Below are 17,288 nucleotides of genomic sequence, written 5' to 3'. Positions count from 1 at the left end.
GAGCCATAGTCATTCACAGTAAATCATATGAAATATGAAAGGAGAAAATGTGGACACAAAGCAGTTTCTGGCCTGTCACCCAAAAGAAAATGCAGATATCCTCATCGAGCAAAAGATTGACATAAAATATTGTTCCTCTGAGATGAGCCGGATCCATAATGTAATGTATGCTGTTGTTGCTGCCACAGGCTTATAGGAACAGACATAAAACATATACTGGATGACAAGATGTTTTCATCTTGGAGATACAGTTTCACTAAATATTTCTCTTCCCCTCTTAATGTGCCTTACTATTTGGCAACGCACATTATTCTAGTCACAGATCAAGATTTAGATTTTCTAGGATCTCATGATTATATAGTCAGATATACTGATTCAAACTGAATGCAGTCATTTCTGAGAGGGCAAAAAACTTGTATCAAATGTTTTACTGATACAAGAAAAAGGAGATTAATTTCAGTACGTGATGCATCTTATTTTTCTGCATCACTGTGATGTTGTTTTTGGCGAAGATGTAATTCAGACTTTCCAGCAAACATAAATGATGTTTTCTGTTTCATCACCTGCAACTCTTGGGAAGGAATACAACTATTTGAACACTGCCTAATGCAACAAACCGATAAAGAAACATAACAGATGTTTCTCTGACGTTAGAGTGTGTGTGGGACCATTTTCAGGGCGGAATCAGCCTTAGAAATGTTGTTGTTTTTTCCAGTTCACGTAAACAATATAAGATGCTGCCTTCCAGTCCTTTCTGGTAGAGTTAGTGCTCAAGACAGAGTACCTCAAGAAGCATAAATGGAGTGGATAATGGGTGACCTTTGCTGTATTATTTAGCTCTGTTCTTTTACTCATGTAAACAGAAGTTGTAAAGATGGATCAAATGTCTTAAACTACCTATTATTACATGAGTGTTTATCTTCCATGACTCAGAAAATTCTGAATCTGTCATCAGTTTCAGCAGCTGTTACTAAGCAAAGCACCAAAGTTTTGTTGATGGTGTTGCTAAATGCATCTTAACAAAGATCAAGAAGTCAGAAACCAAATTTTAAAGACTGGTGTTGCAGGATGTCACGTCATCAAAACTCTCTAAAGGACTTTTCTAATGGCAGGAATCCTTCAAAAACTTGGGCCCTTGTTCAATAAGATTTAAGGATGATTCTGTGTCCCCACTTTCCCCAAAACACATCCTTTGCACACATTCAATGTGCATGAATTTAAATGCTTGTCTGATTCTGTCATAAAATATTTAGATTCAAATTATGTGAAGCACATAGCCTGTTACGTTGAAAACTTTAGGGAAATATTTGTGTGATGTGTATGTGATTTCAGTAACAATACACAGATATTACTTCAGTTATGTTTCAAGCAGATAAGAAACTACATCTTTATTTCATGCCGTTTAGATCCACTCCACCTGATTAGTGTGCTGGTGGTCATTTAAAAAAAATCATAGTTAATCAGGTCACAGGTAGGTTATCACTCTCCAGCTTCACAGTAACTTGAATAAAACAAAATTAAAAAAAACAACCAAACAAAGTCAGCTCAACAGTAACTCGAGTCTTCAAAACAACTCATTTAATGAGTGTTGCTATCACGCTGTTAACAAACATTTCTTATATAAAGTCTAATCTTTGCTAAAATAACACAAGATGGATATTTGTGATAACGGATGCTTCAACATCCTCAAACATTTGGCTCCTTTATGCATGTGTTTAATCTGAGTTCCTGTCGAGAGGGAGTGTAGGTCTGGATTAAGGAGTGAAGGTAGACAGGAGTTCTTGTTTTGTAAGCCAGAAGCAAAGCTTTAAATTTGATGCGTGCTGCAACCGAAAGCCGATGAAGTGTGATTAGCAGTGGAGGGACATGAGCCCTTTTGGGTAGGTTGAAAACTAGATGCGCATTCTGGATCATATGCAGAGGTTTAACAGAGCATGCAGCCAGACCTGCCGAAAGGGAACTGCAGCAATCCATGCATGAAATGACCAGAGCCTGAACCAAAAGCTGAGTCATGTGTTCTGTCAGGCACGATCTGATTCTCTTGATGTTGTAGAGAGCAAATCGGCTAGTACAGGCAACTGAGGCAACATGGTCCTTAAAGGTCAACTGGTCTTCCACCATGACCCCAAGATTCTGGGCAGCAGACATAGGAACAAGTGATAGAGTATTCACACTTAATTGCGGAGGTAAGGAAGGCTTGGCTGGACAGACGATGAGCTCTGTCTTGGAGAGATTGAGCTGAAAGTGGCAAGCCTTGATTCATGCAGAGATATCAGCAAGACAAGCTGATATTCTCATTGAGATGGTTGTGTCATCCAGAAGGAAGGAGAGGAAAAGCTGAGTGTCATCAGTGTAACAGTGGTAGGAGATCATATTCATTCAAACGACATAAATCACCCTAATGAAAAGCTTTAGTGACCTGAAAAAAATAACAAAAAGTGATGAAGCAGAATTGGACTGACGCCTTGCTGTCATTACATCCCAAAGTTATACAAACACAGGTTTAAGAGCCTTCACATACAATAAACATTAATGACTTTAAATTTACTGCCACTAAGGAAAGATGGCGCTATTCTTGAGTGAGATGTTTCCTGAAGAAGGGATAGGTTTAATAAGGGGGACTGTGGTTTGAGCAAATAAGTCCTGGAGCCATCAGCTGGATAACCATGCAGAAACTGTAACCTCAGCTCATCACAGACTGCTAGAGTTTATTAGACCAAAAAGTAAAACTGAAGGCTTTTACCACAAGTTTGTTTAAATCCGACTAAATAAAAGACAAAATTTTTGCACCAAGTTAAACCAAATGCAGCCAATGATTTGCTTCCTTTCTCGTGATAATATTCTTCAATGTTTACTTGATTTGACTACAAACATTGTATCTAACACATTCCTGAGCTGATGTGTTCTGCACTGAAGAAAAAAAGAAATGAAACATGATTAGATGTAAATATAATAATTTATAATTAAATAATTCTATATCGCCACAAAATGTACAAAAATAGGTAAACAGCTGCAGCACTGAAATGTAAAGTCATTTTCAATGTAGTTAAAAGAAAAACCGTGTTTTTACTTGGTCACAAAACGTTCCTATCAGTGCTAAAAGTTAGTTGAGGTCATGCGTTAAAAAGGTTGTCACAGATCATATTTTACATTTTATTTATTTTTATTTATCAGCATTATTTGACAGGGACATTACATTCGTACATACTCACACACATTTGCAGCTGGTGCCATCCAAATAGAGTTTTTAGCCAAAGCTAATTCTCAACTCTTGTCCCCGTTTGGGCCTTTCTACACAATGATACAATACAAAACCTTCTTGTTTGTTTATAAGAAAGGATGGAATGCCCTTAAACCTATTATGACATATTATAGTTAATTTCTAAATAACAAGGAGACATCGCTTCATCATCATTTTGAGAGCACGTCTCATTCTTCAGTCACTGTACTAAAGCCTCTTGTCTCTGTGGTTCTGCACTGACACTGCCTCCCCTTATCTCCCACCCACCTGTGAAACTGCAATACACCTCAACACCTATGCCACCAATTCTGCTTCTAAGTCGTTAGCAGTTCCTGTTGTCTGTTGTCTTTCTGTCCTCTTCCCCCCACACAGCGGAGGCAGATGGCTGCCTGTCCTTGAGCCGGGTTCTGTCGGAGGTTCCCTTCCTGTTAAAAGGGAGTTTTTTCCTTCCCACTGTCGCCAGTGTGCTTGCTCAGGATGGGAGATTGAGTTGGAGCTTCCAACTCAATCCTTATATAGGCTAATATGAATTGACTTTCAGTATGTTTTTTTTTCTTGTCTGTAAAGCGTCTTGAGATAGCATTGCCGTGATTTGACACTATATAAATAAAGTTGAATTGAAATGAATTGAATTAAGCCCTTGATATTTTTTATTTATAGATTTTTCTTTATTCCAGGGTTATCAGCAGGCTAAACATAATCTTATTGGTCTGGAATGTGTTTGCAGGCGTAAAAGAGATGGGCTCTGGGGGTAAAATGACGGCAATATATTTAATAATACAATTAATCAGAATTCAAGTATTTCAAGTGAAGTGGGCTTCTTACCCCACGTTTACCCCAGTCTGAGAAAGCTCCGCCCCTCAACGCATCATCATGCGGCCCCAATGGGCCCCGGTAAGCCACGCTCCCACGCGCTGATGTCACAACATCAGCACCTCCCCCCGCAGGCTCCGGCGGGACCGCAGAGCCGAGTGATAAAAGCTGGGAGAGCTCAGCCTGAGCAGGAAGACCCAGGGACGCTGAGAGCATCACTGCTTCTGCATAGATTTCGTAAAGAAGTCGCGGTGTTTGGTAAGAGCGTTTGCTTCTTCTTTCTGATCGGACGCAAGATCCACGTTTCCTGTCTCCAAACTGCTGTCCGTCTTATTATTACACTGTAATAACATTAGGCCATTTAAAGACAGCCTCTGCTCCTTATGTTTGCATGAATGATGGGTTAGATGTAATCAGATAGGTGTTTAAAAAAAAATAAAAATAAATAAATAAATAAATAAATAATATATATTAGTTTTTATAAAAGTGAAGAAAAATGTTTTAACAGAATAACTCAGTAGTTTAATAGAGTTGTATCTGTGTGTATGTTTTGAAGCTAAATATGAAGAGAAAAAATGACTAAAACCAACTTAAGCTTAATTAACTAACAAGCCAGTGCAAAAGGTAATCTACGATTTCACTGAAAGCCTAACTTTGCATTCACATTTTGGATTGTTATAGCAGTTTTCCCGTCATCTTCCAGCCATGCTGTGTGTAAACTGTGTGAGGTGGAGAAACTGTTGAAAGAGTGAATTACCTTGTGCTTGCTCATTCATTTGGCATCTCTCACTCTGACTTAAGCATTTTTTTTTGGATGTGCCTCACCTGCTAAATCTGCTGGAGTAAAATTCATACACAGCTGAAGATTTTTTTTATATTCCTTTCTTGGAAAGTTATTTAGTTTGTGTAAATAAATATGAAACAATTTAGCCTAATTAAATACAAAAATTACTGTAGGTGGTGTACCACTGTGTATATTTGGGTTTCACTTTTAGCCAGGCTGCAAACAGAATCCCTGACATGCAGACTCATATCAGGTTAATGAGATGGAATTGCACATAAGATGATGATCTTAGATCTTTTTCATCACTTGCTTCTGTCAAGCACTGAGATGCATTAACACTTATACCAATGCATGTTGCAAGAAAGCAACTTGTATCCCTTACAGTCCCTTGTATCCCTAATCTGCATTCCTGGACATTTGGTCAGCTGGGTTTGTGCTTCATACGGATGTTTCTGACTCACAGGATCAGCGGGTTGGGTCTTAAAGCTTTACGTTAAAGGACAACAGAGCAGAATCAGACTGTGGGAACGCGGAGACAGTGTCGACTCCCTTGTCATCTTCTTGCCATGCTGCCCCACTCTTGCTGAACAAAACTCCTCTTTCACATCTTTCATTCTTCTTCTCTGACTTCATATTTGAATTTCAACTTCATTAGTGGCTTTGATGCTGTCTATAAATCACCTCATTCCCTGCATCTGTCTCTTCAGTCCTGGAAGCCAGGATGACTCAGGACTAGTCATTCTCATTCTGCTGACCTCTGGGTTTTTATTGCTTCTCTCTTTCTCTACATTTTCATGCCTTACTGTCATTACTGTCTGATTTCTCCATCTTTTCTCTTCTTGCCTCTTGCTTCTTTATACCTGCTCTTTTTAGCTGCCTGTTTTAGATTTGTAAGTTTGTGTTTCTTTCTGATAAGGAGTTCACAATATCACATTGCACACAGAGTGAGAGATGGGAAGGTAACAAAGCAGCTCTCTGTTCTGTGGGACTTTACAGAAACCAGATCACAGCTGGGTTTTCAAAGGAAAGAATGCATAATACCTTCTTAGTAGCTTTCCTTACCAGCATGACATCATGTATCATAGTGCATTATCAGAAAGCACTGTATACATATTTACCTCCTCTCTTTAATATATTGTGAGTTCTAAAGCTCCTTTTGGACGTATTAGGTCTACAAAGTTACAGAACTCTAAGGCAATGACAAAGTTTGTTACTCTCTCACACAAAATACACTCTCTTTGAACCATTTGAATGGGCTTCTTGACAGTCCAGGTATTTCTTTATTTTTCAAAATGTATATTTTGTTATTTGTCATCTGCCCTACATAGCATATTTGCAGAGGCTTGTCTTATAGCTTGAACAACCTTAAGGGATTCAGACCTCCCTATATCCTAGACATTCCCTAAAAGTGGTTTATTTTTTGTATTGGTTACCAAATCATGTTTTCTGCATGTAAATGTCTGTAAGAGTCCTCACAGGTATTCACAATGTGATCAGCTCACAAATACAGAGATAAAAACTAAACTCTAGTGTTTTAGAATGACGATAAGAAGAAATGTAACAACCAATATGAGTAAAGTAACATTTATTTTTGAATAATAAAAAATATAAATTAAGTTACAAATGAAAGGTCATGAGCAAAATACACCCTCTATAATAGTCAACTCTGACTTTGCAAGGACAGGAGCCTCAGATATGCCTTAAAGTTTACTGCCAACTATAATTGTAAGTTTGCAGCCAGGTGCAGCTATGCTCCTGCGCCACTAAAATAATAGCACTTTGGCATTTTGGTTTTGTCACATGAAGACAAGAATGTCTCACATCCACTGTATAGAGGCTCAACACATCATCGTTATTACACATCCATGTTAAACTCTTTGCTACGACGTTAAAGATTGTAGGCAATGCCGAAGATCAGATCCTTAAAATGCACAGAAATGACACAAGTTTTAGGACTTTTCTTCTGTGTTTGAATGTGTTTGTGTGCATCTGTCTTCCCATCTGTTGCATCTGAAACCCACTATTATGACTCACTGTTGGGGTTTTACCGCTCAAAAGATGTTTTCTTTTTTAATTCAAACATGACCTTCTAACAAGGGGAATCACACTCTCCCCAGGCAACATACATGGTTCAACATGTTTCAGCTGTTAACAAACTGGGTGTAACAGACAAATTCCTTAACCCTGTCAATGCTGCTAATTTTCTGAGTGGGACTTGTTTGTGAACTGATTTTTTCATTTTGTTTGTTTGGCTATCAGCCTAATCTTTATGAGTAAAATGAGCCTTTTTGTTGGACTCTTCTTGAAGTTCATCACCGACATTTGCATGCATACCTTGTTGAGGTCCTTCACCTCTGTGCAGTCTTGAAAACTGATACAATTTTAGGATGTTATTGTAAGCTCATGCTTTCAAGATGCTCCCAGTTCCAAAAAAAAAACCAAAAAAAAAAAAACCCAAACCAAAGCTCACAATGTGCACAAAATCATTTTTTCCAAAGACTTCCAGGTCATATAATGCAGAAGTTTGGAGTTTTTGTTCTTCAGTTACAGCCTTTATCTTCTGGTTTACATTAATGACAGTAAAATGACCTTCAAAAATAGTTAAAACTCGATCCAGTTCCAGAGGACTGTAATGATGATACCCAAACTGGGTCCCTGCAAGCCAGATAGACTTTAAAGGGTGGGTTACACATGTGTTTGCATCTGATGTGTGCATGCTGGCATGTGCTTTTGTGTGTGCATGTATTGATATGCGTACACATTTCCGAAATGCTTGGGGCCTGCACCGAGGGTATTTCTCAGGAAACACATGTTTTTAGCTGACAGTGTTGGTGAGAGGGGTGACTGAACAGAGCTGAACAGCTGCACAAAGGAAACAAAAAGGAAACTAGTTTGTTGTCACTCTGCCAGTGAGGCTCCACTGGGAGGGTAAAAAGCACTGGACAACTGGGTTTTTATTTATCTGGGGCAAGGACTGGTTTGAAGGGATGTCCTCTCGATATGGTGAGTTTAGTTTGGATGAAAAATGAGTTAAGAGTAAATCTATGTGAATGTGTTGATTAGCTCCACGTTCCTGAGCACTTTGTATGGGCATGTGTGCATAGCTGCCAGCATAGCCTACTTTTTTTTTTTTTTTTTTTTTTTTTTCATTTCAGTGATATGTGAAGACAATGGTGTGTGTGATCTGCTCAGTCAACCACAGAAAGTGAGCCAGTGTAGACCCCGGTAATAGAGGAGAATAGAAAACTGGCATGCATTACATGGTTATTCCCTTGTGCTTTAGTTACAGAGAAGTTTCCCTTTGTTGTCTCTGTAATAAGTCAGAAGTTCTTTATTTGCAATGATTCTTTGCTTCCTATCTCAAACTGTGTGTGGCTCGTCTATTTTTCTTTCTCTTTTGTCCTCTACTCATCCTCCCCTTCTTTTATAACTCATGTTCTCTTGTTAGAGGAGGAACCGACGCTCCTTTGCTTTTTCCTGCATCAAAAATATTCAGTCGACCTGAAAGTAAAATTCATTTTCAAAGAATTTACAGGAGCAAAGAAGTTATCTTTTGCTTTGTCCTACTTTCCTTTCAAATCCCTCCCCACTTTATTCTTACATGCTTTGTTCAGAGCAGGAATTTTGCCATGATAGAAAGTTTTTTCTATACATCCCACCCTTTCATTCCTCCAGGGCTTTTCAGATGGTCTGATGCAGTGATTACTGCGTATTTAGTGAAATTTACAGAAGATAACCTAGTTCCTGTTTATTTTCTGTGGAAAAGACATGGATAGGCTGAGATCTGAATGTAAATAAAGAGGAAGCTGAGCTCATTGCAGGAAAGTAAACAGATGAAGGAAATTAATTAGAGATAGGCAGACAACTTTGCTCAAATGATCCCTCAGACACTAATAAAACATCCTGTCGGAGTCAAACATTCAGCTCAACTTCATGAAAATATCAGTGGCCTCTGGGTTCCCACAAGAACCCCACTGTTCCCAGTCTTTCCTCCATAATGTTGTCCTTTTACAGCAGTTACACTGTTGGGATGAAGGAAGGAAGTTAAACTAAAACACTGTGAACCTCAGCAGGGAAAGGTGACCAATTTCGATAGTTTCCTGCAATTGTTCAGGATTGATGACATATCTACAGTATGACTAAAGATTTACACACATACATGGGCTACTCCCTGTTTGGCTGAGTCACCTTCTCAAATATGATTGAAATTTATGCAAACGCCTGATAGAGTTTTTGCAGATTTTTGCAGAGCTGCAATGTTTTCATTCATACTGGGTGTGTTCGGTCAGTATATATGTTACATTACATGGAAGCGTTAGAGTTGGATATGCTGCAACTTGTATATTACTATACCTCTGATCTACTGTCAATTACCTCTAACATGTGTTTCTATCCTGCCTCCAGCAGACTGACAGCCATTTGACTTGAACGCCAACTGGAAGAGTCATGACAAGTTCACTTGAACTTTTACTTCTGCTTTCGGCTCTCTGCTGCAGTCTAGTGGACAGTGTAAGTATTGAGGCTTCATCCTTCTACAAATCTGCAATGAAAGCTGTTTCCTTTGGGTGATTACCAAACTGTTTAAAATATTTTGTCTTTTTACTTAATCTGCATTTGTGAAGTTGATTCTGTAGTTTATTGTTGAAGCAGTATTGCCCATAAGCTCATAGATATTATAAGCAGCATACTTTAAACTTAAATGATGGAGCCAGCGACCTGTATGTGAAGCCTGCCTGTGTGCCGTACCAGCTGCAGGCATGGTCTCTTTTGCTGAACTGGCGCTTTGTGTTGCAGGTGGAACTGCTCCGCACTAAGCGAGGGACTCGCTTTTACAGAGGTGAGCCTGACAGGCAGCCATCTAGACGGACGCTTTTGATTCTTCATGTCAAGAAGTCTTCACCTTCATTTGACACCTCCTGTGAGCTTCTGCATGCATGTTTCCTAACAACACCATCATCATCATAATCATCCTCATCTTCTAAATCTCTGCAGTCAGTCTTGTGTTTGTGCTCCTCTTAGTTTCTGTTTGCATTTGCCTGTTGTGTTTTGTTTTCTGCGTGTCGTCTTGTTTGATTCGCCTGTTCACTCATTGTTTGTGTTTACATGTGTGTGTTTCAGTACTTTGTGTTGATAGTGAGACGTCAGCAGTGCGTAGTGTGGGGGACACGTGGCTGCGATGGAAGGGACAGCGTGTGGAGTATTGCCGTTGTGCGCTGAAAGGACGAGAGTTTTGTCATGTTGTGCCCGTCATCAGTGAGTGTGACGTAGATCCATAAACACCAACACAAGTAGCTCATCTGACCCGCTTCCTTTTCTCTCTCTTTTCATTGTGTTCCTGACAGTTTGTGTGTCAGTCTGCCGGCCTGTCCTCTCTCACCTCTCTGTCCTCACCTCTAATTTCATGTTCCGACCTCAGATGATTATTTTTTTGTTGGCTTGCTTCGGTCATGTGGCCAGATCGTTGTTATTTCAGAGCATCCAAACGAAGAGCTGATGGGCTTCGCTTCTTTTTGAGGGGTTATAATTTAGTCTGAGATTATTTGAAATACTCCAGCCAGACCAGCCCACGTGCGCAATTTCACCCCAACTGACGAACCCTGTGAAGGATAATTTCCCCTCCTTCAGACAAATTGTAACCACATTTTCTGCCTGCTAAGCTGCTGTGAACTCATACAGTTTGGAGTGAAAGGGGGTGGGGGGTTGGTCGCTGGTATTTTGAGCACCAGACTTTAGGAAATGTTGCTATAACAAATGAAAATCTGGACTAGTGAATACATTTAACCCAGTTCTGCTCCAGGAGGAAAACTTTAGTATCGTATCTGAAAAGATGACCAACATAACTTAACTGTTACGACGATGTTTGACATTGTGAACCACACACACATAAACGTTTGGGTTCCTCAAATCCACATTTCAAACCATAACTTGTCATGACCAATGCGTCATATTGTGATATTCTGTTCAAAATGCTTCTGGTCCAAATAAGTGGATGATGTGTGACTGACTAAACGGCTCTCTGTCTGCCTTTTCCAGACTGCTACGTGTCTCATTGCTACAACGGAGGAACCTGTAAGGAAGCCGTGTACACGTCAGACTACATTTGCCAGTGTCCCAAGGGCTTCAGCGGGCCCCAGTGTGAGATCAGTGAGTAAAGCCATATAATAGACAACAGGAAAGACAAACAAATGATCAATAAATCACTGGCCTAATTTGTTAGAAATAGTCAATCTTATTTTATCTTCTTATTCTGCAAGAGGTACAACTTTGCAGTTATACTTTGTCTCATTTTTGCATTTTCCCCTGATATTAAGCAGCTGTGCGTTCTGCCACATCCGTAAACTTGTGGCTTGTGATAAACACTGATTAAAACTTGTTAGTGGCACTTGATAAGGTCACAGTCTGACTGTGTGACTCCGCAGTCGCTGTCATGGACCTGTGGTTTTGGAGAGACGACGAAAAGAATCATAAACGATGGAAAACATTGTGGGATATGAATGTTTTTGTTTATGTGGTTTTTTTTAGACACCCCACCCTTGGATAATTAGCTCAAGCTCAAGCGTCACGGCCAAGTGATTTCTAGCAAAAGGGTTGTGAGTTAATGTGACCATAGTTTATGTCACTGCTTGACACAACTAATTGGAAAACTACAATATGACACAAGAGATATTAGTTTATATCTTATAAAAGAAATATGCATTTTCATCATTTTTCCAAAGGTTTTTTTTCCCCCAAATCTAATAACCAGGCTTTCACTGAGTCAATATAAATGAACTAAATCAGTTATTAGGATGATATCAGTCTCATATAGAAAAACAAATGACTACATCCAAGTTTTCTATCTGTTTCTCCAACAGACAACAATGACAAGTGTATTGTGGGGCAGGGTGCAGGCTACCGTGGGACGTCGAGTATCAGCCAGTCAGGAGAAGAGTGTATGAACTGGAACTCCACGTCTCTGAGAGGAAAGTTGTTCACAGCCAGAAAACTAGACGCCAGCAGCTTTGGACTTGGCAATCACAATTTCTGCAGGTATGTGTACTGGTACCATTGTATGAAAAGGAGATGAGTCATTGTAATGTTACAGCTGCACTTGAATGAACTCTGGGATCTGATTGTGAATGATTAAGGAAAAGAATAAAAAAAAAAGAATATCTTAAAATATTAAGAGTGGGGATGTTTGATATTGGCTTTTTTTTTTTTTTTTTTTACAGATATCTGATATACAGACTTTGTCCAACTCCTAATTTTACCCAATACTGATATCAACAGATACTGATATTTTTGGAGCGAGTTGTGCCACACAAACAAAAATATTTAGAAAACTAAATGTGACATCTCTTATATTTTGTCATTTTGAGTTAGAGGAGACTTAGCTGAAGAGTTGGATTTAAAATTGTAAAGGCTCAGAAGATGGAACTCAGTAAAAAATCAGAAACTTTTGGATCAGGTACAACATTTTATGATGTAAGACTGGAGCCTGTAAAAGCAGGCAGCTGGCACTTCCTTGTAGGTTTCTGCAGCAGAGATGAACAGGACATCCAGAATCTAAGATCCAATTCCAAGAACAATCAGAGATCCAAAAAAAACTGGGGAGAGCAACTAGGTCAGGGAATATGGAAAAATGCTGGGGCATTCAGGTACTGGAATCTGACAGGAAAAAATGAGTCAGACACCACTGAGCACAAGTAATAGGTTTGACAGGGCTGGAAACACACAGAGAAACTGGCGACCTGGCAATCAGCAGTTCTGGGATTGCTGCTTAAATAGCGAGTGGCACAGGTGGAGGCATCAGCAATGCTGAGGAGGGATGCCTTCAGAGACAGCTGGGAAAAACCACGCATAGACAAAAACCATGACATATAATATGTGCATTTTACTGTGAATATCGCTCAATAATGTCAGTATGCAGATGATATCAGACATATCTAATTAAGACTACAGCTACGAATGCAGCCTGCTTTTTGTATGATCTAATTCAGATTAGTGTTTGTTTTTTAACACCTTTGTCACAGTGGAACTACTAATCTTGCAAACCCCTTAACATTTTTTGTACTTGTGTGTAACTGTGGCCTTCACTGGAGTCACCAGATGCCAATGTTTCTGTAAGAGGCAAAAATATGCTTTGAGAAGCAGTTCAGAGGCAGCCTTCAGAGTTAGCTGGTTTAATTTAAAAAATCATTGTGCTAGCAAATAAGGCCAGTCATCCTGGCTTAGCCGTAGCAAACCAACCAAAACTGTGAAATTACCACCATGTTTCACAGAAACAGAAAATTCTAAAGGGCTGACAGACCTTTAACTACAGCAATGCAGGCTACACAAAAAGTAGTGTGGTTAAGTAAACAAGATTCACCACAGTAGCTAAAGTTTTGTTTGTTAAAGTTTATAGAAAACATACATATTGGTTTTTTTTTTTTTTTTTTTAGTCATACAGATGTGTATTTTTCCTCATTACTTCTAATTGTGCTCCTAAGGAACCCTGATAAGGATAGCGCTCCCTGGTGTTACGTTTACAAAGGCACACAGGTTGTCTGGGAGTTCTGTTCTTTGCCCAAATGTCCTGAAGGTAAAGATTTCCCTCTAATAAGCCAACAAAGCAAAAGCTGAAAGACTGCATGGCTTACATGGTTTTGATTGTATGTGTGTTTTGCCACAGAGAGGAACAGGGAGTGTGTGCTGGGCTCCGGTAAGTCATACAGAGGAACAACATCTGTCACTAAGAGCGGCTCTCATTGTCTCCCGTGGGACTCTCCTGCTGTCAAGCGCAAGCTCAACAATGCTTGGAGATCAGATGCATTAGAGCTGGGTCTGAGCAATCACAATTTCTGCAGGTAAGTATGTCAGTGCAACCTGCTCATGCCAAAACTTTGTGTGCAGAAGGATCACGATCACATAGTTTTTGCTTTATCTAACAGGAATCCAGATGGTGATTCGGGTCCATGGTGTCATACCTACAAAAACATGGTGCTGACCTGGGAGTTATGTGACATACCTAAATGCTGTGAGTTTCCCATAGCTACGTGACGCTAGATGATCCAGAGAAGAATGATACAGTTTATATGCTGAAATGATAAATTATTGTGCACTTAAACTTAGAATACTTTTACATTTTTTTAGCAAGACGTCCATCTGTCATCACCACTCTTGACCCACGCGCTCCCACTACTGACGCCGACACAGGTAGGACAAATGAAAATAACCATTATTATACTGTACCAAACATCTGCTCTGTGATATTTTTTTCTAACCATCATCCTACAACCTGTCTTCTGTGTAGCAACGTGTGGCCAGCGCTTCGACAACTCCCTCAGTCGTCCGTCGTTCCGCATATTTGGGGGCAAACAGAGTGACATCGCTGATCAGCCATGGCAGGCAGCCATTAATGCTTATCAGGCTCGTTACAAGAAATACTTTCACCGCTGTGGAGGGGTCCTCATTGACTCCTGCTGGGTCCTGTCTGCTGCACACTGCTTTGAAATCAAGTATGAATTACTTTCATATTCAACAAATACAAAATGCATTGTAGCACACACTTGGTCTTGCATCTTACAAAACGTTTCTCCTTTATTTCCAGCGATAAACCAGAAAAACTACAGGTGATTTTGGGGAGAACGTTTAGAAAGCAGAACTCCAGCAGTGAGCAGATTTTCCAGGTTGAGAAGTTCTGGATCCATGAGAAGTTTGACAATGAAATATTTGACAATGATATCGGTAAGAAGACATTTTAATGATTGTGCAACTTTCTTTTGCATATTTCATATACATTTAGTGAGAATGGAGCAACTTAATGAGCCAGAGTTTTTATCATAGTTTAATCTTAACAATAAAAACAGAAGAAAAGACTTCAGCTGCCATGTTTTTCCTCAAAGCAGTGATCATATGGAAAGTCTAAGTGGGCAGCAAAGGCTTTTAAATCTTCAAAACGTTCCTCGGTCTTTAACCCACATCATCCCTGCGCATTACTCCAACTTTCCTCTGGTCACTTTCCACTTGCAGCTATTTTGAAGCTGAAGACGGACATTGGCATGTGTGCTGTAAACTCTCCAGAAGTTCTTCCAGTCTGTCTGCCTGAACAGGGGCTAGAGCTCCCCGACTGGGCCGAGTGTGAAATCTCCGGCTACGGAAAAGAGACAGAATGTAAGCAAACATTGCTCCTCATTTTGAATTTTGCATTTTAGACTTGAAGTGATGACACTTTGGCAGAGAAGACAGCAGATGGCAGTGTTGACAACACATAGATTTGAGAAACTGACTTTTAAAACTCTCTACAGTTTCTGCAGAGTACTCAGAGCGTGTCAAGAGAGGTTACGTCCGCCTGTGGCCGAAAGAGCGCTGTGTTCCAGATGTACTGTCTGGTCGCACGGTTACCTCCAACATGCTGTGTGCAGGGGACACTCGAGGCCTTGATGATGCCTGCAAGGTGAGAATGGCTTCTTTTGTTTTTTTTTTAAATTTATTTATTTTTTATCCAAACTGCTTTGTAAAATAAAATTTCTTGATTGACAAGTATTTAATTTAGCTTCTTGGATTTTACCTGTAGGGAGACTCTGGCGGGCCGCTCGTCTGCCGAAACAACTCTGGCAGAATGACCCTGATGGGTGTGATCAGCTGGGGTGATGGCTGTGGGCAGAAGGATAAACCTGGAGTCTACACGCGCGTCAGCCGTTACATTGACTGGATCAGCAGCAAAATGAAAGCTAACCCGGTCTAAAGTCAGAAGTACTTAAATGTTGTTGAATGACATATAAACATAGGGCAACACAGCAATGGCGGAGCTGGTTTCTCTGTGGATCTAAACCCAAAGTGAGGTTTTAAGTCAGCAGGACAGAGAATCACAACAAGGGTCTTACTAGTCATAACTTTATGTTATTGCTGCAGGTCCATGCTCCAAAGTTTTCTAATGATGATTGTAAAAGCATATAAAGATGAAACAAACGAGTACTCACGTGCCATCTGCTAAAACAGATGATATTTTTGTCTTGTAGTTAAAACTACATTTGTTGTCTCAGTTTAGCTTCCATCAAACCAGTGGCATCAACTGTCAATTTAATAAGACAGATGAGAAAATGTGCATCTCTTTGCTCTGTCTTGGTGTTTTATGCACATAACGGTTGTCGACTTCAGCTCAGAAGCACTTCTACTGCAAGAAAATCTTCCCTCAACAGAGAGGTTTACTTTGCACAGTTCAGTAAATGACATTCGTATTTTTATGCAACTTTAAAGGGCATTTTCGTCTTTTTTTAAATTTGTATTTTCAGGTCAAAATCACATCTAAGCATAGGACTATGTCATGTTTGATGAACTGTATTCAAGATGTTATTTGTGTTTGAAGGTGTCCAGACAGCATCCAGACCACATGAGATCTGCTGGTTCAGATTTTGTTGCAGATTTTTATCCTTGAGCCTACTGCCTCCTAGTGGATGAAGCTAGATGAACATGCAGGAGAGTGAAGATCCTCGCTCAGTCTAACAAACCTGTTATTTGAGTCAGAGGAAGAGTAAAATCTCACCTACTCAGTATACTTTGCATCAGAGCACTTCTGCACCAGACACCTGGGTTGATCCCAGCATGTATATTCCTTGTATATTTTTCATTATTAATATTTTTTATTGAATGTTTGTATAATAAAGTGCTAACTGACTGCAAAGCTGAACTCCTTAAATTTGCTTTGTTCCGTGACAAACTCCTAACTCCAGATCTTTTGTGCTTGATGATATTTATGGACATTTTACACTGTTTTGCAGAAATTTGAATATGTTTATTTACATCTGTGTAATATGTCTTAATAATTTATTCTTTTTTTGTCATATTACCAATTTTGATAGTAGTCCTTTTGATCAATAAACACTATGACAATAAAAGATTTAGCTTCTTTTCGGTGTTTCTTTCTCCTCAAACTTATTTCTTGTACCAGACAGTCTGCTGCCTTCTTAAGGTGGATTATCAGATGTTTAGCTCAGTCTAATTGGAACTTCAAGTCTGCAGGTTCTTAGAAATTTTCCTTCCCAGACTTCTTGGATTAGTGTCCTGAAGGTTTTAGATATTTCCCTGCTGCAACACGCCTGCTTCAAATGAGGTGGTTCTCCCAAAGCTTGTTGTAAAATTCAGCTTCTGGGCCAGGTGTGTTGTCGCAAGGAAACATGGAAAAATCTTGCTGGACACGTGTTCAAGAGGTCCAGAGTTGGTAATTCCAGATCTTAACCCAACAACTTGGTTGCAAATTTAGTGTACTGTCTCATTCAGTATTGAATATCCTACTACTACAGTTTGGACAGTGGTAGAAATTTGCACAGCCCAAACATTTATTGCAGTCTGGTGTTGTAAACCCCCATCCATGACTCTACAGTTTAGCGTATGCTTTCCTTGTTCTTCTAGAGCAGTGCTTTAAAACCCTGGTCCTTGTAGAAACTCCGAAAACAATCAGTTTTTTTCTTTATATATGGATGTTTCTTG

General features: G+C 39.6%; 1 protein-coding gene across 2 annotated transcripts; it reads left to right on the top strand.

Moving 5' to 3' along the window:
- Window positions 1-4,221: 4,221 nt before the first annotated feature.
- On the top strand, window positions 4,222-15,546 carry plat (plasminogen activator, tissue; the record flags this gene model as incomplete). 2 transcript variants are annotated; one of them, XM_079250746.1, is made up of 15 exons in its annotated part: window positions 4,222-4,312; window positions 9,246-9,347; window positions 9,633-9,675; window positions 9,957-10,091; window positions 10,872-10,982; window positions 11,693-11,867; window positions 13,310-13,401; window positions 13,492-13,666; window positions 13,751-13,836; window positions 13,953-14,015; window positions 14,113-14,317; window positions 14,410-14,546; window positions 14,832-14,972; window positions 15,107-15,255; window positions 15,376-15,546. In XM_079250746.1, exons 2-15 carry the CDS (start codon window positions 9,285-9,287, stop codon window positions 15,544-15,546), a joined length of 1,746 nt encoding a protein of 581 aa, XP_079106872.1. In that variant the 5' UTR covers window positions 4,222-4,312; window positions 9,246-9,284. The 2 variants fall into 2 exon arrangements, with proteins under 2 accessions (XP_079106872.1, XP_079106873.1); XM_079250747.1 differs by having other exon boundaries at window positions 4,263-4,312; window positions 9,243-9,347.
- Between the last annotated feature and the right edge of the window lie 1,742 nt (window positions 15,547-17,288).

Source organism: Telmatherina bonti (assembly GCF_933228915.1).
Source record: "Telmatherina bonti genome assembly, chromosome: 13".
NCBI lineage: Eukaryota > Metazoa > Chordata > Actinopteri > Atheriniformes > Telmatherinidae > Telmatherina > Telmatherina bonti.
This window is presented reverse-complemented; position numbering and strand designations above follow the sequence as displayed.